Source organism: Nicotiana tabacum, chromosome 24 (assembly GCF_000715075.1).
Source record: "Nicotiana tabacum cultivar K326 chromosome 24, ASM71507v2, whole genome shotgun sequence".
NCBI classification, from domain to species: domain Eukaryota; kingdom Viridiplantae; phylum Streptophyta; class Magnoliopsida; order Solanales; family Solanaceae; genus Nicotiana; species Nicotiana tabacum.
Window position 1 is genome coordinate 78,143,897 of NC_134103.1, and position 24,311 is coordinate 78,168,207.

Sequence of the window (24,311 nt, forward strand, 5' to 3'; positions counted from 1 at the left end):
GTGAAACAAACGCCATAAATTGAATATATAGTGGGGGTCTTTTACAACCCCTCACTTAAACCGCTACAAAATAAATATATAGTGGGAGTTTCTTATGACCCCGTTAATAAACCGCCACAATTTAACAGTTGTTTTTGTAGTGCTAGACTGCTAGGTTATGACTCTACCTCACGCGAATTATTGGTAAGTCGTGACTCTGGATCTTGTTATGAGGCATATTAGTATTTAAAAGTATCTTTTGTTATCGAAAAAAGGAGTCAAGAAAAATTGTTTTAGCATTCGACAAGTGAGAGGTTGATTATTCATTTATATCACAAGGAGTAACTTAATCTGAAATTATGTTGCTTCCTATAAGATTTGTAGAATACAGAAAAGCAAAATTTCTTATTGTCAATGCTAGTAGTTTTTTTTGTTTCTTTGACTTCTCATACAATTTTATTCTCTTGGATCAGGTACATGAGTTTGCATTATTTGTTTTGGTTGGGGGTTTAGAGTAAAACTAGACTAAACTACTACACTAACTATCAAAACTAACCAAACTCATCTTCTGACTTTAAGAATTAATCTGCCAAACTCGCTAGCATATACAATAATAACAACATACCCAATATATTTCCAGAGGCAGATGCATATTCAACAAAGCAGTGTCACGTGACACCGCTTCGTTGAATTCTTTTTCTAAATATATGTATTAATATTGTGAGAAAACGAATAAGTCTGAAAACAATGACACCACTTGACACATATTGTCTTATGGTGTGTTGGCTAAAATTTATGATGAAATAGAATTGAACGGAGGACCTCTTCTCACTTAAAACTCAACAATACCAATAGACTAAAACTATTGCTCGTCTAAAAGTATGAAAATTAAAGTTAGTAATTCTCGTTATTCTATATATTTCGATACCGCTTACAAAAATTCCTAAATATGTCCTTACGGAGGATAGTGTGTACGCAGACCTTACTCCCATCTTGTGGCGGATGCAAATCCAAAATTTAAATTTGATGGGTATAGGTATACATATGTTAATTTCACCATGATTTTATTTTACCTTTATAATTATTAATTCAAAACTTAGTTTTGTTTAGGTTATAAAATTTTCTATATATGTATTAGTGCTCCGCGTGAATAATATTGAATTTAGTTGAATCCGCCAGCTCGCTAGGATTGTTGGACAAGATCGTCTGTCCAAAAAAAGAAAGAGTAGCTTTCAACTTGTTTCAATCAAATATACAAATCGATCACGGCAATTATCATGACTATTTACTGTCAGTTACTGTATTTGACAAATTAATTCATGGACTAAGACTATATTGGCTTCACATGTAGATATAGATGGTCCTCCAGCTATATATGCACAAATAAATATTTCCGGTCCTACTGATTTAACTGTTTTATTTTGTGCCTGCAATAAATTACGAAAAGTATTCTTAAAAATTATTTGGGTATTCAGTCAAGAATCTTGATTTGAAGGACATACGTTACGTTTGTGCCTTCTAGTATTTTTTCGCATGTTGCGGGAGGATATTGGTGGGGGATAGTTCTCTCAGTTCATTTTGAGCTACTTTTATTTTATTTTTGCTTTATTTCTCTTTCGAAAGAAAAAAAAACATACAAAAGTATAAAAAGTTAACAATCTTTTTAACGGATTAAAAGGAAAGTCAAGATATATAAAGTTGGAGGAAGTGCAGTATTTGTAGGTTATATCAGATCACCTGTAATGTTAGTACCTAATATTTTAGTATTATTAATAAAAATTTCCCTTTAACTAGAAAAAATATCAGATCACAATCATATTCCAACAGCAACTGCAGATCAATAACACACATGTGGAGAACCCCCTAATTATATTTCTCTTTTATGTTAATGAAAGCGTTGATTACATGTGTTTGTGTCAGTGTCCCCAAAAAGAGCGGAATCTTTTCTTATTTTATGAGCTAATCCCGGTTATCCCTTTGTTAATGGTGGTTTTATGGTAATTATGACTTGATTTTTGATGAATGATTCCAATTATCAAATTTGCTGACTGTATTTCCTTGTCACTTTTTTTCCTTTTTATGTGCGGTTGTCCTTAATGTATTAAGTAATTAGCTTTTGGTTATTTTTCTAATATTTGACGAGAGTGGGTTGCTCTAGTGGTAAGCACCCTCCACTTCCAACCAAGAGTTTGTGAGTTCGAGTCACCCCAAGAACAAAGTGAGGAGTTCTTGAAGGGAAGGAGCCGAGGGTCTATCGGAAACAACCTCTCTACCCCAGGGTAAGGGTAATGTATGCGTACACACTACCCTCCCCAGACCCTACTAGTGGGATTATACTGGGTCGTTGTTGTTGTTGTTGTTATTTTTCTAATATATAGTAATTCTTTAATTTTAAAAATAAATTGTGCATATTAACGTTTCTTTTGTCTTAATGTATGAAGTGACAAGACTAGTTCTAGCATTGGATCTATTTTTGTATTTGGTCGTGGCGGTCCGACGAATTTTGTGGCCTAAAGTCAAATTTTACGAGGGGCTTTAATTTTTTTTTAATTTTTTTTTTTAATTTGAAGTCTATTTTTTTAAAAAAATTTAGATGCAAAGTTATTAATAATTTTTTTATAATCAATTTTTTTCTAGTAATTCTTTCTGAATTGACAATATAGTTAATTTATTTAACCTCTCTTCAGACATTATTGAGCTTAGCTAAGATTTTATCAATTTTAATTTCGAAAAACTTCTTTCCGTTGAAACCACGGTAACAAGAGTTATTAACATTATCCTATAAGCAATACATGCATTTGGAAAAGAATCAAATCTTTTTATTTAATTGAGTATATCAATTAAACTATTATCTTCTAAAAGGGCAGCCCAATGCACTAAGCTTCCGCTATGCGCGAGGTCCGGGGAAGGGCCGGACCACAAGGATCTATTGTACGCAACCTTACCCTTCATTTTTGCAAGAGGTTGTTTCCACGGCTCAAACCCGTGACCTCCTGGTCACATAGCAGCAACTTTACTAGTTACGCCAAGGCTCCCCTTCAAAACTATTATCTTCTAATTGTACTATTTTTCTTAACACTTTTAATTCAGAAAATAAATCTAAACCATCAATATCGGATTGATTATTATGCTTTAAGGAATACTAAAGATTAAGGCAGTATTTTTTCCAAATTTTCATTATCTAGTGATCTCAGTTTTATACGCTAAATAGAAAATAAAAAATATTTTCATATGCTTCTAATTGTTCAAATCTATTTTGAAGTGAAAAGATAGTCTTGTCTACTATGTATAAATAGCAATTAACTCTGAAGGACTCTTCAAGAGATTTCAATATCAATATTCACGTCAAATTATTTTTTTCTATATATCATACGTTACTTACAAAGTTCAGGTTTGATTTTCATTTCAGATGCAATTTTCTTTGCAGAAATCATACTAGTTGTAAATTCTCTTACCCCTTAAGCTTTTAAGACACAAGTTTTAAAAGTCTTTTTTTTCTTCAACTCCGTGACGAGTCAAACAACCTCATCTAAATTAAAACATAGAGAGTATATAATATAATAAGTGTAATAAAAAATATCCCCCCACAAATGTGGGGCCTAAAGCAGTTGTTTTACCTGCTTCAGGGTAGGGTCGCCCCTGGTATTTGGTCTATATATAACAAATTAAAGTGAGATTAAATTTTTATGTCAAATATTCCCTTATCAAAATATGTAAAATATTCATTTATCACACTTTATATCAAGAGCATAATATGAAGATAGCTGGCTTTGATGAAATGATGTTTCTTGAATGTTACTTGACTTATTAAAATATACACATATTTCTTTTAAAAAATATTAATAAGAAGAGTTAGTTGATTATTTAGCTTTATTTATTCTTTGATCTTTCAGCACATTAATCTCTCCATAAATGTTTACTTCTTTAATGCGAAGAGTAAAGTTGAAGAAATTCATTAATTTTTTCGTTATTTTCTAAAACAATAAGTATATTAGAATAACTATTTTTGACAAATATAATGAATAAATGGACCAGAGGAAGTATAGTTCTTTTCCTATATAGAAAATTTAGGATTATTATTCTTATTGCATCTCTTCAATGACATATTTTTTCCTTATCATATCTTTTCTCTTATTCCAAACCATGTCTATATGAAATCTCTCTCATATGGCATCATTTTTCTTATTTGGATTTTGGATCCACTACTGATTGAAATGTTGATTTTTTATACTCCGTACATAATAAAATGAATAAATAAATGCGCCTAACAAAAACTTGCCACGTTGCCTCCATGTTTCGCGCATTACATAATTATCATCAATAATTTATATGTATTAACTCTCTTTTTCTTCAATTAATTAAGCAATAAATCTGTACATTGCCTATATAAAAAATAGGGGGAGGAAATGGAATGTCAAACAAAGAAAAGACACATCAACGCTCCCTCATTGAATCCAGAAGGACCAGAACAAATCTCTCTCTCTCTCTCTCTCTCTCTTCTTAATTCTTCTTAATTTCTACGTAGAACAATTATTTAATTTGATATTTAAGACACATCAACTTCTGTTACCTCGCAAGATAATATTCATACCAGTTGAATAGCCAAAAAATGTTATAAACAATGATTTACAGTTGAATAAAATTTCGCTTAACCTCCTTAACCTTTTGGATTGGGAAACAGTATCCTTCCACCTTTTGCATGAGGCAATGAATTACTCCATATAACTTTCTTAATCTTTTTTCAAAAACTTTCCTTTTATTTATATATTGAAAATAAATCGAAACAGTCATCCATTTTTTTTGAAAATATCAAATGGGATACAAACAAAACAAAAACTTAAATTGAATCAAACACTGTATTTCTGTTTAATCGGAATATAATTCACACCTCTAATTGAAAAGAAGCCATCAGCTTCTGTCAATCCAGGATAAAATCAACTATTCATCCATTTAACATTTCCAATTATTGACTTTGCGTAATAATAGCTATCTTTTGGAAATACTCTTCCATATTTAAGATGTAAAAGCGAAATTATAAGTCGCTTGAAAGAAAGAACAACTAGTAAATTATTTACCTGTAATCACTATATCGGAATTTTGAAAGTTGTTTTAGCCAAAGAATCATATTTGAGTGACATAAGCTCATATGTAACAGGATTTTAACTCACTTTTTGGTATAATAATATACTTCATCTGTTTAAAAATGTATGAATATATTTTTTTTTTAGTTCGTTTAAAAAGGATTGATCATTTTTTAAATTTAGAAATAATGTAATTTTAAACTTGTCATTTTATCCTTAATTCATTATTTATAGTTACACAAATATTTATAAATTATTTTACACCACAAGATTCATAAGTCTTTCATTCTTTTTTAATCCAGTCAAATAGGTCCATTCTATTTTAAAGGGGGAATTTTTTTTTTTTTGTGGTATTATAGGAATTAATTGACTCTCATCTTTTCATTGTCTTTAGCAGTAACATCTTAGTACTTCTTTCTTAACTGAAACAAAAATACTAGGTTATTTTATTTTATTTGCCAAATTTTATTGGACAGAATTACTCAGTATCTCTACTAGTGAAAAAATAGCAAATATTCCATAAAATTAATCAAAGTACGTTCAAGTTAACTCGAACACCATAATTATAAAATAAAAATGAAGTAAAGGCTAACCCGAATATAATCTCCCATTTTATGAGGAAAAAAAGTAAAAGGAAAGACAAAAAACAAGATTATTCGGCAGGTAAATTCTTTAAAAAAATAAATTAAGAAAGAAAGAAGAAGATAAAAGCCCGTAAATAGAAGTCAGGTGTCCATTTATGAAAGTACTATATATAGTACGAAAGAAACGTCCAAATAAATAGGGGTATTACAGTAAATTTATACATGCTTTCCGGGGTAAAATAGTCAATTGTAGAAAGAAAGAGGAGCTTTCCAAGATCATGTGAAATAGCTTTTACTCTGTACGGGAAACCAACGGAGGAGAACCCAACGTTGGTTGGTGGGGTCATACTTCTTTTACGTATAAATTGAGACAAATTGCAATTCTTTTATGAATCCCATTTTTAAACCTTTTAGGATTCTGAGCATATATTCTTCTTCTTCTTCCTTTTGGCTTCTATTTCATTAGCTTATAAAAACCAAAACACAAACCCACAAACAAAGAAACGTTAATTAGCTTTGTGGAGTGGAGAGACCTTTTATTGGTGAGTAGTTTTTCTCTTTCTACTTTTCTGTCTTTATATTTTTTTATTCTGTTTGAATTGCTAAGCTGTTATTTGATTACGTTAATTTATAATCACATATTCTTAACGTGCAAGTGTGATTGCATTTTGTCATGGCTTTGAATTTTTTTGGAAGGTTTCTTAATTCTGTGATTAAAAACTTACCATATTCTTGTACTTGTGGTAAAAAAAAAAAAAGGAATCTTTTATTGTTGGAAAGTTGTTTTTGGCGCATGAAATCTTAATTTATGTTCTGGGATTTCTCAAATTGTCTAAAGTTATAATTTTTTGATGTTTTTTGCTGAATCTGAAAACCCCCTTTAAGTTTGTGATTCCCCCCCCCCCCCCCCAAAAAAAAAACACATCATATGTGTAAACTTTTGGAATTGTTGCAGAGTTGTGGCTTTTGTTGCTTTGTCAACTACCTCCTACTATATAGCATTTTGGATTTGATAATAATTGGAGTTTTTTTTTATACTTAATTTTGCAGAAAGGGAGCTTAACTGTTGGACCAGCTGAGCACTACTTGCCAAAGATTTGAACTTTCTTGGTTTTTTGGACTGGAAGTTAGATAAAGCTCAAATCTTTTGGGTTTATTTTGTATCTGGTACAGTTTCTTGAACAAGAATAGCAGGACCTTCAAGGCTGAAAAGGGAATATTTTCGGCTTTTTTGGAGTGATTTGTTGGATGATCAGGAAATTGTTTTGTATTTGAGGGAAGCAGTTAATAAGGTAGAATAGAAATGATGGATAGGGTGCCAAGATTGCTTATGGAGGTTCTAACAGAACCGCAACGAGGAGGAGAGTCTTTACTCGGGTCGATTAAGATTGCTGTTTTACCGATTGCAAAAGTTTTTACCATGTGCTTCTTGGGATTTCTTATGGCCTCCAAGTATGTTAATATTCTTCCAGCTAATGGACGGAAGCTCTTAAATGGGGTCAGTACTCTTTTTTATGCTTGCATTATGTTAGGTCTTGTTTTAGAATTAGCTCAACCGAATGTTCAATCTTGAAATCGGAAATACAGTCAAACTTCTCTATAGTAGTCTATTTTGTTCCGGGTATTTTTTGGCTGCTACAGTGAATTGTTGTTATAGAAAACATATATTATAACATGACATGAAAAATTGGTTCCAAAAAAAATTTGACCGTTATAGTGAAGTGTTGTTATATAGGATGGTTGTTATAGAGAAGTTTGACTGTAGCTCAATTGAGTTCTCAAATATCTTTATGATAGATGTTATGAAGTTATTGATTCAATTTTATGTGAGATGAGACTTGTTTTGATTCCTACTGCAGTCCATAATCGTAAAAGTGGTAAGTTTTAGCTTTTTTGTATCTCTGATAGATAATATTACATGGTTTTGATGCAGTTGGTGTTTTCACTTTTACTGCCCTGCTTGATATTCTCTCAACTTGGACAAGCCATCACATATGAGAAACTGCTTCAGTGGTAAGGATTTTTGTGGTCAATTTGGTAATGCAATGCCCAATTCTATAGCATTTTCGACTCACTTTTTCTTCATTTTATCAGGTGGTTCATCCCTGTTAATATTGTTATCGCCACCATATCTGGCTCTATTATAGGTTGCATCGTTGCTTCAATCGTCCGTCCACCATACCCTTATTTCAAGTTTACCGTTGTACAAATAGGCATTGGTAAGTGCTCCATCTAAAGCTAGTTTCATAGTTACAAATCACTCATTTTCATAGTCTCTTGAATTTTTTAAATAACGCAACTTCCTCTATCTTGAATTTTCTTTTAAATTTTGGTGGTATGGAATTGACTGCTACTTAGTGAAAATATTCCATTTCAGCTTGTAACTATCTATCCTATCTAACTTCTTGGCATGTGTAATTCAAGGCATGATTTGTTAGCTTATTATTCTTTTTTAATTTCTATGCAGGGAATATTGGAAATGTTCCACTTGTTCTGATAGCTGCACTATGTCGGGATAAATCAAATCCTTTTGGAGACTACGAGATATGTTCGCGAGATGGAAATGCATACATCTCATTTGGCCAGTGGGTATGTATGAACTCAGAGTTGACGGTTACTAACTCATTTTCATTCATTTAGATTAGTATGCCTTGATTGGAAATTTGTCTTTCTTGGCACTTCCTAAGTTTTTCCACTACTGCTTGTTTTTGCATTTCCTCGACTCTAAATTCGGAATTTTGCCTTATTTCCTCCCCGATCGAGGCAAGGATGTCTCGTGAAAGTTGACCACTTTACTGCCTAGCAACCAGCTGACGGAAATTTCTTTGCCATTATTGTTTTTCTGTTTAAAATCCCCTCCCTCTCACACCCTGACTAAAAAACTACAACCCCAGCTTTTGCATGGAAATCCTGCACCTAGTATAGAAGTTTGCATCAAACATGGAACTTGAAAATGCATGATGTGTAATGGTATTATTTGGTAAATATGTGTAGGTTGGTGCAATCGTTCTCTACACCTATGTGTTCAATATGCTCAAACCTCCTAGTGAAGGCACTTTCGACGTTCAAGATGCAAATCTTCCTATCAAAAGTCCTAACAAAGATGGCTCGCAGAGCCATCTGGTAGCTAGTTCACCAGAGCAAGTTCCATTACTTACAACAGACGTAGCACCGGCTGACTCAAGTGGTTCAAAGAAAGAAAAGGTGAGACAGATGCGCTATGCTTAGTTAATTTGTCCCTTTGGCCTTTACCCATAGTCTTAACGTTGCCAATCAGTAGAAATAGTAATCCCTTATATGATAGGGAAAAAATGTTAAAACTACTTTCTCTTGTTGTAACTCTTGGTTTTGTGATGCTTTGCTAGCGAACCTATGATTTTGAATTCTTTTGAACATGGATTTTTGTTAATGATCTTGATTATACTGGTGTTTGACGGCTCATCACTTTCCTTGCAGGTTAAAGAGTTCTTTAATTTTCTATATGAGAAACTGAAGCTCAAGCAAATTATTCAACCCCCTATTATAGCTTCTGTAAGTTCAATATCCTGGGATGGATGAGCTCTTTTCAATTTCATCGACTTTATCTGTGTGCTCCATATTATAAATTTGAACATTGATAGACTATATAATGAATCATCTTTCGCCTGCAAGATGCTTTATCCTTTGATTTTATACCGTGCAAAGTTTCATTTGAGACTTTTGTAGTATTATTCTTGTGAAGGTTTTATTTTCAGTTTAGGAAATACTTCTTCCGGGATATGAAGGAATAAGAAAAACTATGACCTTTTCCTGAACTATGGTTTTTACTCCTTTAGCAATCAAATGCATTCCTCACGGATTTCCTGGGTTGCTATTTGAGATATTCCTTTGAGTTCCCTTATATAGTTGTCACTTTGATCTTTGTTTTAACAGATTGTCAATTAGAACAATTTTGATTAGGGATTGCTAATTGCATGTTCTTCCAACAGGTCCTAGCCATTGTCATAGGATGTGTGCCAATCCTGAGACGACAGGTCTTTACTTCTGATGCTCCACTTTACTTCTTCACTGACAGCTGTTTGATTCTTGGGTAAGTTTTACTCCATTGCAGAATCAGTTTTAAGCAATTACTCCCGTTACTGTTTGCTGCAAATAGACAAGACATCTCGCCTAATGGTCCTGCTGATAGTTTACATCTTCCTTTTTGATAGTTTACATCAGTATATATTCTTACAGAATTGGATTTGGGACATATGCTTTTATTTTTTCCACTAGAATAAAATGACATATGCGATAAGATTATTCTTCTGGTCCAGTCGTGGAAATGCTGTTTTATGTAAATGTCAATAAAACTTCTGAATTGCTGTTATATTTCTTGTTACCAGGGATGCCATGATTCCCTGCATATTGCTGGCTTTAGGAGGCAATCTTGTCGATGGTAAGTGACTATTCTTTTTCTTTTTCTTTTTTAATTTTCTTTTCCTCTTGTTTGTTATAAAAGGTCCTTGTCATTCAATAGCTTTTTTTGAGGATGTTTGAATTCTGATGTCCTAGACTTGTATGTACTGCTTGATATTTGAATGTATTCTGCAGGACCAGGACCCGGAAGTTCAAAACTTGGCCTAAGGACAACCGCTGCAATTGTCTTTGGACGGCTGGTTTTGGTTCCTCCAACCGGACTTGGCATTGTCATGTTAGCTGATAAGCTTGGATTCCTTCCCGCTGGTGATAAAATGTTCAGATTCGTACTCCTCCTTCAGCATACGATGCCCACATCCGTACTTTCTGGTAAAATACATTCCTTTTACAGTAGTTCCAAAACATGTGACATGCATGCACTCTGATCTTTGACTTCTCTGTATTTGTGTTTAATTAACTTTTACTCTTGGTAGGTGCTGTTGCCAACTTGAGAGGATGTGGGAAGGAGGCAGCGGCGGTATTGTTTTGGGTTCATATTTTTGCTATTTTCTCTATGGCTGGATGGATCATCCTCTACCTCAACATACTCTTTTAAGTTAGGATCAAACAGTGTTGCTACAAAGAGTAAAAAGAAGAGATCTTGGGATGGAAGGTTTTTATTCCTGTTACCAGGATCGCGCCAGCCTTTCGTAAAGCTGCTGTTTTTAGCTCATTCAATTGCCTCATTGCCATTTGAGACTAAGAGAGAGATGTATTAATATTATGTAGGAATATTACCTACTACATCTATAAGTATAATTAGTCATGATGGAGTTAACCAATTGCTCCTTATTTGTTCTTGGCTTCTTCTACTGTATAACCTTAGCTTATGCTACCTTGAAACTGGCTATGTCAAAGTTGGACTTGGCATTTGGCAGACAAAGATGAGACATGATGTTCATTTGGAAGAATAAGTAATCAGGGATTATTTCTGGTATTTGAATTCAGAATGCAATAACATGGGTTATCTACTACTTCCTCCGTCCCATTCTAATTGTCGCTTTAGCTCTTTTCACGCTCATTAACCCCTTGTTTGGATGGTTGTTACCCGTTGTATCGTACCGTATCGTTATTATAATTATAATGTTTGTTTTGATTGTTACTTAAAATTCATTGTATTGTATTGTTAAATCTATTATTACGTAACAACGAAAAAAATCATTTTACGTAATGACCGATTTGGTGTGGTATCGTTATTTATTACTTATTAATCCTAGTTTACCCTTTCCCTTATTTTATTATTTTAACTCCAAATCCAACCTAGACCTACTGTCTTCGTTCATCTCTCGTAAACGTTTGGTTAGTTCTGCTGCTTCTCTTTTTGTTTCTTCTATCGTTCTACTTTTTTTATTGCTAATAATTATTAACTTTTTTCTTTAATTAGGTTTCTGATATTGTTTCCATGGATTGATTAACTCTCTCTCTCTATATATATATACAAGATGGAACTGGTGATAAATTAGTCGAAAACAGTTGTCTTAAACCACTTTTATGAGTTATTGTTGATAAAATTTAAACTTTACTGCAATTAAAGATATTTTAGTAAATTTATCAGTTACAATACAATACCATACAGTCAAACCAAATAATAAAATATTATTAAATAATATCAAACAATACAATCTATCCAAACATTATATTCACAAAACAATACAATACGATACGATACATTATGAAACGATGGGTAACAACCATCCAAACAAGACCTAAGAAAAATAATAAATACAAGATATAATTACCCTTATTAAATGCTTTTTGAGAATTGAGTAGTATTAAAAGGAATTACTATTTCTTTATTATTAAGGGGTCGTTTGGTTGGAAAGAAGTTATCCCAGGACTAATTATCCCGGGATTAGTTATTCCACCTTTCCATGGGGATAAAAAAATATTACAATCCCGGGATTAATTATACTGTACTTTTCTACCAACCAAACATGTGATAAACTCTTATTAAATTTAGTTCAGGGATTAATTATTCCTTATCCCTCGTACCAAACGAGCCCTAAGGGTATAGTTGAAAATAATTAACAAATTCAGTCTTGAACAATTATTCTGGGACAAAATTTTTGAGCTAAGACGGAGGGAGTATATCTTTAAAAATGGGGCAAATAAATACACTAATGCAATCGAACCCCAAAATACAAGATCAAATTTGGAGTTTGAGATTACTATAACTTTGAAAGAGCCTAATAATTTAAAAAATATATATTATTACTTTCACATTTTCTTACAAATAAAAAGGATAAAACAAAAAGAGAAGATTATGTTATATCAGATTATGATCCGTTATTTGATTCATCTTGACCTAACTTATCTGCAAACTTTGGACGGTTTGAATTATAAGTGAGTGAGTGATATGACTCTGTCCAAATTCGACCCAACGTGCCCAATTGTCTACGTCGAAATAATAGCAGGCTATAAAATGAAGGAAATAAAGAGTAATAATGCTTAATAGTGTCTAACTTAAAAGGAGGAAAGTTAGTTAAAGACGTTATATGTCCTTTTTCCCGCACATTCACTCTCCCCTTCACCCGCCTTTCTTTTCTGCACTATCCATAATCCAATCTTCACATTAATTTGAACCTTGGCCCTGCCTGTGGCGGTGCGCTGTTTCTGTTCTACTTCTTTTTCTTGATTTGAATATTCTCCAAAACAAGTAAACTAAAATGGCATACAGAAGGAAGCAGGGGATGAGCAGATCATCCACTTTCCAGGAAGAGACCATTTTCCGTTCCCTTGCCGACCCGAGGCCGCAGGGGATCAGCAGATCATCCACATTTCAGGAAGATAGCATTTTTCGTGCTTCCCCGGGAGACCCTTTTTCTTCTTCTTCTTCTTCTTCTCTCGCGGCTCAGGCCATCAGAGCCTCAGCCGCTCATCGCGATCAATCTCAGGTCTTCTTCTTCTCCTTCTCCTTCTCATCTTCTTTTGCAAATTCCAATATAATTGTCAAGCTCCGTCTTGCCAGTTATCTGCATGCATTGTCCAATACAGTGGTAGAGCTACATGTACTCAAGGGTGTTAACATCCCTTCATCGAAATATTACACAGTGTAGCTACACAATTATTTTTTAATAATATATATATATATATATGTACTACATATTGACACCCTTTGAGGATTTACTATTTTATTTTTGACCCCCTTAGTGAAAATCCTGACTCTCCGCTAGTCTGATATATGATCTCTAATTTATCTGGCTCTTCTGACTCATCCCCTTTCACATGTCAATTCTTCTCTATTTATTGCTTTATATTTCTGATAGCAAAATTTATGAATAGATATTGATTCTTTATATCAAGAATTTAAACTTAACATGAAATCGCATTAATCAGTTTGGACTCTCATTATGGCTCATCTGATATGTTGTATTAAAGGGTACAACAGAAATATTTCTTGCTGAGCAATATATTCCCATCATGAGCCTTGGTGTAACTGGTAAAGTTATTGCCATGTGACCAGGAGGTCACGGGTTCGAGCCGTGGAAATAGGCTCTTGCAGAAATGTAGGGTAAGGTTGCTTACAATAGACCCTGTGGTCCGGTCCTTACTCGGACCCACGCATAGCGGGAGCTTAGTGTTTATGCACTGTTGAATAACTCCTTCGGCTCTAATTAATTGGTGACACTTGTGCATTTGGCCATCAAAATCAGGCTGGTCTTTCCAATGGTAATACATTACTTACGGCAAGTGGAAATGAGGGAGGTGGTTTATGGGGAGTTGTAGCTAGGAAAGGCAAAGAAATACTTGAAGATGGTAATCATATCTCCCACCTGCAATATGAAGCTCCCAACAGCAGCATCCGAAAAGAAGGCCAGGTGATAATTTATAGCCCTCTCCTTTCTTCTCTTAATAATACATGCACAATTCCTCATTTTAAGTGTCTATATCTCTAGTGGTAGATGACAGTTTTCCTTTTGTATATGATCCGAGCCCTTACCATCGCAGAAGTCTTTCTTATAACTGACCTGATTGTGTAAATATATATATATATACAGTGCTTAAACTCTAGTTGGATAAGGTAGTGAACAGATGACTTGGAGAATAAATGGTTAATATGAAAACAGTAACAAAGAGGATCATGGCTGATTTACGAAGAAATGGATTGTCTGAAGCTGATTTTCACCAGAATATTTTATAGTTTCTCGGGTTTCCCTCATCAGGTACATGCCCTGCTTCAACATAATTTTTTCTTGACTTTCAGGGAGGAAGTACAATTGCTGAGACGTCACAAGATCATATGTCAAGTGTACGAAGCCCATGGCAGATGCAAACGACTCGGCCACAAACACAAACAACTAGTCATGAAGATCAACTAAAGGCTTCTCGCGACGTAAGGTGGCAACTTGCGTGATATATGATGTATTTCCGGTTCATGTATTAAGTATCTGAATATCATTATAAGTTTTCAACTCTACTTCAACAGTAACAAACCGGCCATTTGAGATCTTAAGTAACTGTAGCAACATAAACTAAAGTTTTTCTTCTTTTTTTTGCAAGTTGCAGCATGATTTAAGTTCATTGCATAGGACACAAATCTTGTTATTTTCTCCTTGGTGGTGATCAAATGCATTTTTGGCCTGTTTTTTTGCGGTTACAGGTAGCAATGGCAACTGCAGCAAAAGCCAAACTACTATTACGAGAGTTAAAGACTGTTAAAGCTGATCTTGCATTTGCGAAGCAACGTTGCTCTCAGCTGGAAGAAGAAAATAAAATACTTCGAGAGGCTCGTGAGAAAGGAGACAACCCTGCTGATGATGACATGGTAATTTTTCACCTATTACTACAAAGTTTATTCTTCTTTCACCCTAGTAAGCCTTCATTCTTGATGTTGTTTTCTAAATCAACTTTAAAGATTGATTTGTTTCCTATGTACTGCAATTATTTCAGATACGGCTTCAACTAGAGACGTTATTAGCAGAGAAGGCTCGTCTAGCACACGAGAATTCAGTGTATGCTCGTGAGAATCTCATCTTAAGAGAGATTGTAGAGTACCATCAACTGACAATGCAGGATGTTGTGTATTTGGATGAAGGCATTGAAGAAGTTACTGAAGTTTCCTCAATACCTGCAGTTTCAAGAATGCTCTCTGCTTCCCCTCCTTTATCCCCTAAATCCATGCATTCACCATCTAGAACCTCCTCTCTCACTAAGGAATCAGCTCTTGGTTCACAAGACAAAACAAATCTTCAACACAATGAAGATTCATCAACTTCCAATAATTCTACTTCAACTTCCAAGGGGAAAGATTTATCAAGAAAATGATCAACTCTTGTTTTAACTGCCAATCTTGATTTTCTGATTTCATCAATAATTAATATTTGTCTAATATTATTCCATCTTTTTGTTTGAGATATGGTTGGTATGAAGGTGAACTAAGAGGAATTTTGCAAAGAGGTGTGCTGTATTTGTGGTGCTTCTTTTCTTGATTGGTTCATTCTTTTTCTTGTAACAATGTGTGTGTATTATTTGGTCTTTCTTCTCTGCAAAGAGAAGACAGCTCAATCCTCCCTACTTGAATTTGATTGCTCCTTTGCTTGTTCAATTTGTTCATACTTTTCATCCCTTCTTATGGATGTTAAATGAAAAGATTAATGGCTTTATGATGAGAATAAATCTTGTCAATTAACTTAAGAAATAAAATGTTCTATGAATCCACGGACTCCTAATAAACTAAAATAAGGAAATATATTGTTTAGCATTATCAAACTCACTTAAGGAAACAAAAGTTAGGGAAAATAAAAATCACAGCAGAAAATTTTGGGATAGACTCCCAGCATGGCATTTTAAGCTTCAACTGCATTATTGTGCAGAATTGGATGGAACAAAGACAACAATCAGTTCCTCTGTTCCTTATATTGACACAGATTTAGGAGAGCCTATGTTCTTTTCTTTCTTATTTCCTTTCAGTAAGCGATGGATACGAAAATAACCCAGTAGCAGCACAAATAAGAATGAGAGGTGAGATAAAAATGATTTGGCTAGAAATAGATCTCCCATTTGAATAACACTTTATCATCCAAATACAAATTTTGACAACTCAAGTCAAAAAGAACACTTTAATTTTTTAAGTACACAAATTTCTTGAAAGAAAGATGTTGTACTAATCAAAAGGCAATACTCCCTCTGCAGATCTTATGCTCAACTCCTTTGGCCTAGTACAACTCCTTTCAGTATATTTGGTTGTACTATTATAAGTTTCTTTGTCAACATGACCCTGGAATTATCGAGAGCCTCGTCTTTCCAGCAAACCAAATATGCTTCGACCCACCCAAAAACTATGCTTTTCCCCATATGCACTAGCTAGTTATCTAGCTTGTAAAAATCTGAACATCATTGGGCGCAATAATGCAGCTTCTTCATACCATTGTTTAGGAAATGAATTATTATGTTTTTTTTATATGTTGGTTTAGGGGATAGAAATATACATCTGACAACTTAGCTATTTCATACATTGTACACTTGGTAATTCTGTTGATTAATGGACCGATACAAATATTTTCTCATCACAAACGTATGAACAATAGCCCGCTCCTTGTTATGGAACCAGATATAAACAACGGCCTCAGAGACTCTGTTTACCACCTACTACTTTCTGGAGGCAACAGATCAGATACTGAACTAAGTGTTAATATCGCTTTCCGTGGATGGCTGATCCGCTATAGCTCCTCGTAGGGAAGTTGGCAGCTTTGAAGAGACTCCCACTCAACGACAGCTATTTCTTCAGAATAACTGGAAAAAGAGACTACTTGAACCATCACCAAATGATTTTAGATCGGCAGGTTTTACTAATGCCCTGCACAGAGGGCACGTCCTCTCCCTCTCAAACCTGGCACACAAAATAAGTTACCATCAAGACAACTGAAAGATGGTATTACATAAAACACATTGAGATAACAAGAAATATGCATTTCCTGATTCTCATTCAATTATGAACTATTCCATGCTTGTTCTCTAGGCATCAAGAGGATGAAGAGGAAACAAGTAATTCTTCGGAATCAGGAGAAAGCATAATTGCACAATATTAATTTGCAAAATGCACTCTGCAGAAAAATGGGTCAAGAGAAAGAGCAAGGAAGATGCTACCCTAGTTCATTCTATAAAAGATAACATCCTGTCAAACTAACTTTGATGAGGAAGAACAGGCAGAACAACCTCTGGTAAAGACCCTCCTCCATCTCCAATTGTAAGGTTCAGGGTTCAAGTCACAAAAGGAGCAAACTGGGATAGCGCAATTGGACTCCTGGGTTTTGGGGGAGAGGTGGGGTTTCAGGGAACAACGTTTAGCATATCAAGAAAAAAAATCACATCAATATACTTTAGTTGATAAACTGAATCGGAGTCATTTTGCTTGGATGTAAGGAAAAGAGAAAATCCTAGCTATAGGGGTAGAAAATTGCGTTACCAACTCAAGGTGAATAAGCTCAAAGAAACTGAAGAAGGGGATATCAAATATTCCTTGTGCATGGTTCATGTGTTATTTGCAATCATATGTAAATGCCTTGTGCTCATTACTTCACAACTACCAGGTGACAATTGAGATAATGAAGATCACTCCATTCTAATATCAGGTTATACATCATGCATGAGCCATGCTCAAAGAGTCATGCATGAGCCATGCTCAAAGAGGGTCAAAGCACAAATGGCTGAAGCAAAATACAGAAAACTGACCATTCAGAAACACAGTCTTCACAAAATAAGTGTTTACAACGTAGTAAGATTGGCGTATGCATTTTCTCCTGGCAAATAGCGCAGAGATCCCCGGCTGCATTGACCTGCAATTGATCACATCGTCTTAGAGCTTCAGCAAACACTTAAAGCAAACAATTTGGTTAGTTTCTTGCAAATACTCATTAATAAGTCCTAAAGACAAATTTTACAGTGGATGGCTTCTCATCTTATAAAGACAATTACAACTCTGGTAGCTTTTCCCCAACTCAATCCAAGTACTTGAATTTTTCCAACACCTCCTTATGCACTCCAGTGGATATCATTTTTAAAGAAAATAGCTTCCATACAAAAACTACTCTTGACACCTGTGAGCGTATTTTCTTTTTCCTTTTTTTTTTAAATTGACACCTTAAAGACCTCTGTAGTGCTCTCCCTAACCATTGTTTGCACAGAATTCAACCCAACTTGCAAAGGCACCAACATCAAGAGATGGTTATATACTTCTGTATGATACGTTATTTGATGATTAAAGTATGTTTAAATGTAACAGAAAGAGAAGGACATAATTTCCCACCCAAGCCCAATACAGAGAAGGGTGTGCACACGCTTTCATGAGTTTTGTATGTGAAAGAAAAAGAAGACAAACGACTAATCAAAATATGGGGAAGAAGATAAACCTGCTGATGTAACAAGCTATAGGAAAGTGAAATCCAGAACACGAATTCATAAAAGTTGATACCAGTGAAAAGGCATATCTTGCTAAACACAATTACCTCATGTAAAATTAGCATGAATTACAACAATAAATAGCAGGTGGTGTAATGCAAAACGACAGCGAGAATAATAAATGGCATGTAAAAGACACGACATCCTCATATAACAGATAGAAATCAATGCACCCAAGGTGTGGCCTAGTGGCCAAGGAAGTGCGAGGAGAACCACGAGGCCTCAGGTCCAAATCCAAGTAGAGACAAAAAAAACACTAGGAAATCTTCCCATCTGCCTAAGCCTTAATGGGAAGAGTTACCCTATACTGGGAGGTAGCAGGTATCTAATGGAATAGTCGAGGTGTGCGCAAATTGGCCTTGACACAACGGTTATCAAAAAAAAAAAAAAAGAGAGATAGAAATCCATGATCAATAACATGTCAATTGCATGAGGCAACCGATAAGCTAACAATTTTACTAAAAAATAGAAAAGCGTATGGATAACATTTTGGTACTCATTTAAATGACAGCGAAAATAAATAATATCTCAATACTGTTGACAAATAACATTTTAAAAGTCTATCTATAATACTACCAAAATTCATGATTAATTAAGTGGTTAAGGAGTTAGACTTGCCTATTCCAGACCAAATTTCCACTTTTCCTTTTTACCTGTGTTGAATAAATTCACTTTTGTAGAAAGAAAACTTTAGTTTCAAAGATTAAATGGGAAAAATAATCGTACTGAGAAGAGTAGAAGCCTGTCTAGGTAAAACAAATAATACTTCGTAAAAGTTATCTACGATTCACTTACATTCTTCTCAATAATTTTTTCTCCATGTTTATCGTTGAAGCTAAAAGCTAATCCTATATACCACATGCGTCCCCCCACGAGTACTAAAATAGTTCACCTTCTCAACCGTTCTTTTATAACCCCCAAAGTCAAATCAAGATATCAATTTGAAAAGGATGGAAAAGTTCATTTGGTATCTTAAATGATATTACTGATTATATATTGGTCCTTTTTGTTCAACTGATTGGTCAAGTCATTTTATATGATATTAAATAAATAAATTAAACTTTTGTTTTGCTATCAAATGCATTTAACATCTGATGTAGTTAGTTCAGGTGCTAAGCAAATCCTGAAGTCCCTGTCTGCTATTCACTGACTAGATCTTAGATATAGAGGGCTCAGTTAGCTGTCTATTTTATTTGTTTGTTTGTTTATTTATTTTCAATTGTTTTGTGATAAGTGTTAGCTGTCTAATTATATATGGACTCCACCCCCTTCTTCCTTCAGTTCTCTAACTTCTCTTTTTCCTTCCCTTTCTTACTAAGGATTCTTTGTACTCATCTCCTCCTTTGCATCGCATAGCATGGGACTCCGATTAAGTGTCAAGAAAGTGAAGGTTTCTTTTTATGATGTTGGTGTCCTTGCCAGCTTATATGCACAAGTGTTGGCTAAACCTGTCCACCAAGGGGCTAGAGCTGATGGACTCATACTGAGTGTCGTACCTGAGATGTGATCTTGAGATCTTCAGGTTGTAACTTCTTTGCCTCAACTATTCAGGCATCCTCGTGTGGACACAGTAATTGTTTATTGATAGTCTCTCTCTTCAAGATAAATATCAAGCACACTCCTCTAAGGGAACTCTCACACTGGGCACCATTTCTTCAAAGGGAAACATCAACCACAAACCACAAGGGATTTCTCAAAATACTGATGGATAAAGCAGATGGCTACCCATAAAAATGTTGAAGAGCAAGGCATGAATTGCATTTGTCACATCCTAGACCAGAGGGGAACCTCTCCAACACCTCCAACAACAACGAACCCAGTGAAATCCCACAAGTGGGTTTGAGGAGGGTAGTGTGTACGCAGACCTAACCATACCCTGGGAAGGTAGAGAGGCTCTCCAACACCCAATATGTTAATTAAAAATAGCACCATACGAGATTTCTTCAAATAGTAGCACCATACTAGAGGAAAACATTTCCCCCCATTCTACTCAAAGTAAAAACAGCAGTTCCAGTAGACAGAGCAGCAACGCAATCCTCAAGTATATTCATATGATAAAGGTTCTAATCTGAAACTTATGCCACAGAAAAAATTAATACTTGAATCGGATTGTTAGACATTTAAACTGACATTCCTCTGAGGCGGGAAAATTTACAAAATCCTCAGGTAATAAGTTTCTTTCTTTTTTTTATTGTTTGTTTGATAAGGCCTCAGGTGATAAGTTTCTATGTCTGGAATTCCTATGTTTGTGAATATAGAATTCTAAACTTTGGAATATCGAGTTCTAAGTTGCATTATGAGCTTCTCTTGTGTAATTCTTCTTTCTCATGAGCAAAGGAAGAGGAGAACTATCTTACTTATCAAAAAAGAAGAGGAAACCAACTTACAGCAACTTCAGGATACATACTTTTTTTTTTTTGAGAAAGAACTTCAGGATACATACTTATTATCAAAAAGTAAAAAAAATAGGAAACCCTTTTACCTGTTCAGGAGTCGCATATACTCCATAGTGAATCTCCTTACGTGACAGCGCCTTCAAAGATGTGAAGAAAGATTGGACCTAAGGAATATGAAGGTAGGATCAGATGAGAATTAGGTTAGAGAAATGACAATGCCGACCCTTAAAATTAGAGAGATTAAGATACTGCCTTATCAAGAAAGAAAGATTAAGATACTGAAGGACAAAGAATAAATGGAAGATAATACAGATCGACTGAAAAAAGATACCTTCTCGACAACAGAAGTCAGCTTGAAAGTTAGATACAGCCCGGTCATTAATGATGAAAAGAGGCTTCCGTATTCCTTGTTCAAAAAGAAACGATACCAAACTGGCGCCGGAAGCAGAGCACGATATAGCAGTACAAGATACTCAACCAAAGTTAGCAATTGACCCTGTAAAGAAAATAACTTCTCAGAAAGCTTCTTTTTTCCCTTTTATACACATGCACATAGAACTGAGCATGAAGAGATAATGCCTATTCAGAAAATGATAGGGTGGGTAAATCTATCTACATTGCTGTCACCTGCTTGCGGTAGTTCCGGCCCCTGCTATTCTTGTAATACATCAGCAGAAAACATTTGAAGACCATTGCTGCCTGGCGAACCAAAGTATCTATAAGGAAAGAAAAGCAAAAGAAGTCAACTCTATGATATTGTATTAAACTATTCACACATAAGAGTCCAAATGCTGAGCAAGAAATTCTAATTATGACAACTTTCACAAGAACATACCATTCACCATGATTATGAAGATGGCATGCCAAAAAGGAGGTATGGCCTTTGGTGGTAGCATCAACAACGGATACAAAAGATCATCATTTCGGTACCACCAATAAAACCCAATTACATACCCGCTGAACAGAAGACATACACCGACCAGAACAGAGATTTTCCTCTCGCCCTGGAAGGAAGAAGAAGATCAATAATTTCAATGTTTATTAGTATGAGAAAAGTATCAAGCAGAAAAGGGCAGGAAGACAGATTAATAAGCACATCAGTTCCTTTTTTTTTTCTGTTTTTCCCTTGTAGAGGGCTGGTGTTGTAAGGGCATTTGCATCACCTTAAGTGCAGTCTGCTTCTTTACAATATCATTTGACTTGAACATGACGGCAGCGATCAAAATTGTAACAAAGAAACCTGCGGGTTCATGCACAAGCAAAGAGCAATCTTGAGAAATACTAACTTATGGAAATTAAAGTAATGCACAGTAACCCTCAAACATGCAAACCAAGAAAATTGATAGCCATCACAACTTTCAACAGAAAACGGCACAACACCAGTTACTTCACTACCTCCCCCCCCCCCCCCCCGCGCCCCCAAAATAAAAATAAAATTAGCTACCAGAAGAGAGAAAGGACAAGGAAAATGTTGCCAAACACCAGCCCCAAAATAACGGAAAACGCAAACAAGCATCACTAAATACACGATACAATTAAAAGTACAAGAAACTAAGCAAGAACTGTATGACGGACAGTTTCTTAAGAAAATCACTTAGTTACCATAGAGAGGAAACAGCAATATACCTTGCAAATGCTGCCGAATGAAAACAATCAACAAAAGCAAAGAGAACGGAATAATTTGCTCAATCCACCTAGCAGCCTGCTGTATATCATATCTTTGGTAAGAGGACTCCCTATTATTAGCACCAGCACCATCAGCAGCCCCCATATCTGCGTTCCCATTGACACCATCTCCCACCCCTCTATCACCCGGTTGACTTTCCAATGCTCCGACTGAAGCTGCAGACCCCGACCTCGAAATTGGCCTCCCAAAAACTTCATTTTGCCCATCCACTTCCCTCACTGGTCCAACACCAACAGTCCCAACTCTATCATGCTCCTGCTCGCCCGCACCAATAATCCTAATTGAAACTTCACCAGAACCAGCAGCAGCAGAAGCTGGTGATGATGCCCCAGCATTATCATCATCCACACGGGGCTGAAAATGGTTTATCAAACTATCTGATTCTGAATGATTTGACCTTGTCCTTAAAATTCCAGAATACTCCAATAATGTTGATAATGGCGCACGAAATAAATTCGAAGCAGATAATTGCACTCCTCCTCCATGTCTTCTAGAATTACTACCAATATTGCTACTACTCGATGAAGAAATACCTCTGTGTGCGTCCGAATTTGTACCGGACGCTTCCATCCGCATCGCCCTAACCCTAGACCCAACCCTAATTCATAGATAAACAATTTCACATTCATAAGCTCTAATTAAACAAAATAATAATAATAAATGCTAAAAAATGTAAAAAAAATTAATCATCATCCTATACTAAATGACGGATTCTTTTCGTTGTATTAAATAATGTGAAAAGCTCACCTTCGATATGGAAACGCCGTGGAAGAACCTATACGATCAAACAGAAAATGAATCCTTCACAGAAATGAAAATTTACAAACCCTAATAACTTGATTAATACAATATTGATAATATATGGATCAGTCAACGCGGCGAATCAACAGTGTCTCTGAAAAATCAAAGATGAAAAAGTAATGAATTATCGCATTGAAAAATGCAATAAGGCGATGATAATGAGAGCGAAGGGAGGGGGAGGGGGGAGTGAATGGTAGGTGAAATTTGCGGTACCGAGGGGGGCATGGGGGTGGTAGGGGGTGCTCTATCAGGCTATCTGACTTTTTGGACTTTTCTCTCTGAAATGGAATGTGCGCCAGAAGAAGAGAGCTAAAACAATCACATACGGGTAATGGTAAGATTACATACATTTTTATAACCGTCAAAGCTCTACTTATTTGCTATTGATGAATTTTAGCACACCATTACACTTTAGAGCCTAATTAACATACTTAATTATAGTTTATTTAATTTATTATTTATAGTTACTGTTCAATTATATCGACTGTGTTACTTAAGTTACAGTTCAATTATTACCACGTGAATATAAAGAATATAAGTTGTATCGATTGTATTATCAAAGATATAACATATATCGATTGTATTACCAAGGATATAACATGTATCGACTTTATTATCAAGGTGAAATACAAAAAAAATAGAATATTTTCAATAATAGTCGAACTCAAGATCTTCGCAAACAACTGATCTTTTGTTTCAGTGCTATAGGTGAATTTGCTATAAAATTCTAATATAGCTACGAATGGTAATTTTTTAAAAATATAGATATGAATGATAAATACATTATATATGTTTGTTGTGTCGCATAATTTATCTTAAAATAAAATGTGATTTCTCTGATATAATTCTCCAATGAATAATTTTAACCAGCTAATGTTTTTATGCACTCACAGTGTATAAATTTCTTACACTATAAGGTAATTTATAACAATATATAACTCTTCTTATG

General features: G+C 34.9%; 3 protein-coding genes across 3 annotated transcripts; 2 read left to right on the plus strand and 1 right to left on the minus strand.

Annotated features, from left to right (window-relative positions):
* The first annotated feature begins 6,031 nt into the window (after nucleotides 1–6,031).
* LOC107776980 (protein PIN-LIKES 6) lies at nucleotides 6,032–11,067 on the plus strand. Its single transcript, XM_016596938.2, has 11 exons — nucleotides 6,032–6,186; nucleotides 6,695–7,142; nucleotides 7,578–7,657; nucleotides 7,739–7,863; nucleotides 8,112–8,233; nucleotides 8,639–8,848; nucleotides 9,101–9,175; nucleotides 9,613–9,713; nucleotides 10,009–10,061; nucleotides 10,217–10,411; nucleotides 10,516–11,067. Exons 2-11 carry the CDS (start codon nucleotides 6,948–6,950, stop codon nucleotides 10,635–10,637), a joined length of 1,278 nt encoding a protein of 425 aa, XP_016452424.1. The 5' UTR covers nucleotides 6,032–6,186; nucleotides 6,695–6,947; the 3' UTR covers nucleotides 10,638–11,067.
* A 1,528-nt stretch (nucleotides 11,068–12,595) lies between these two features.
* Nucleotides 12,596–15,626, plus strand: LOC107776964 (uncharacterized). Its single transcript, XM_016596924.2, has 5 exons — nucleotides 12,596–12,975; nucleotides 13,735–13,899; nucleotides 14,286–14,414; nucleotides 14,682–14,846; nucleotides 14,972–15,626. The coding sequence occupies exons 1-5, from the start codon at nucleotides 12,748–12,750 to the stop codon at nucleotides 15,344–15,346; spliced, it is 1,062 nt and encodes a 353-aa protein (XP_016452410.1). The 5' UTR covers nucleotides 12,596–12,747; the 3' UTR covers nucleotides 15,347–15,626.
* A 791-nt stretch (nucleotides 15,627–16,417) lies between these two features.
* Nucleotides 16,418–23,688, minus strand: LOC107776973 (uncharacterized). The gene is made up of 9 exons (XM_016596932.2): nucleotides 23,309–23,688; nucleotides 22,501–23,159; nucleotides 22,038–22,114; nucleotides 21,710–21,878; nucleotides 21,502–21,590; nucleotides 21,206–21,370; nucleotides 20,961–21,038; nucleotides 17,753–17,856; nucleotides 16,418–16,910 (listed from the first exon to the last, which is right to left on the minus strand). Exons 2-9 carry the CDS (start codon nucleotides 23,135–23,137, stop codon nucleotides 16,805–16,807), a joined length of 1,425 nt encoding a protein of 474 aa, XP_016452418.1. The 5' UTR covers nucleotides 23,138–23,159; nucleotides 23,309–23,688; the 3' UTR covers nucleotides 16,418–16,804.
* Nucleotides 23,689–24,311: the final 623 nt, after the last annotated feature.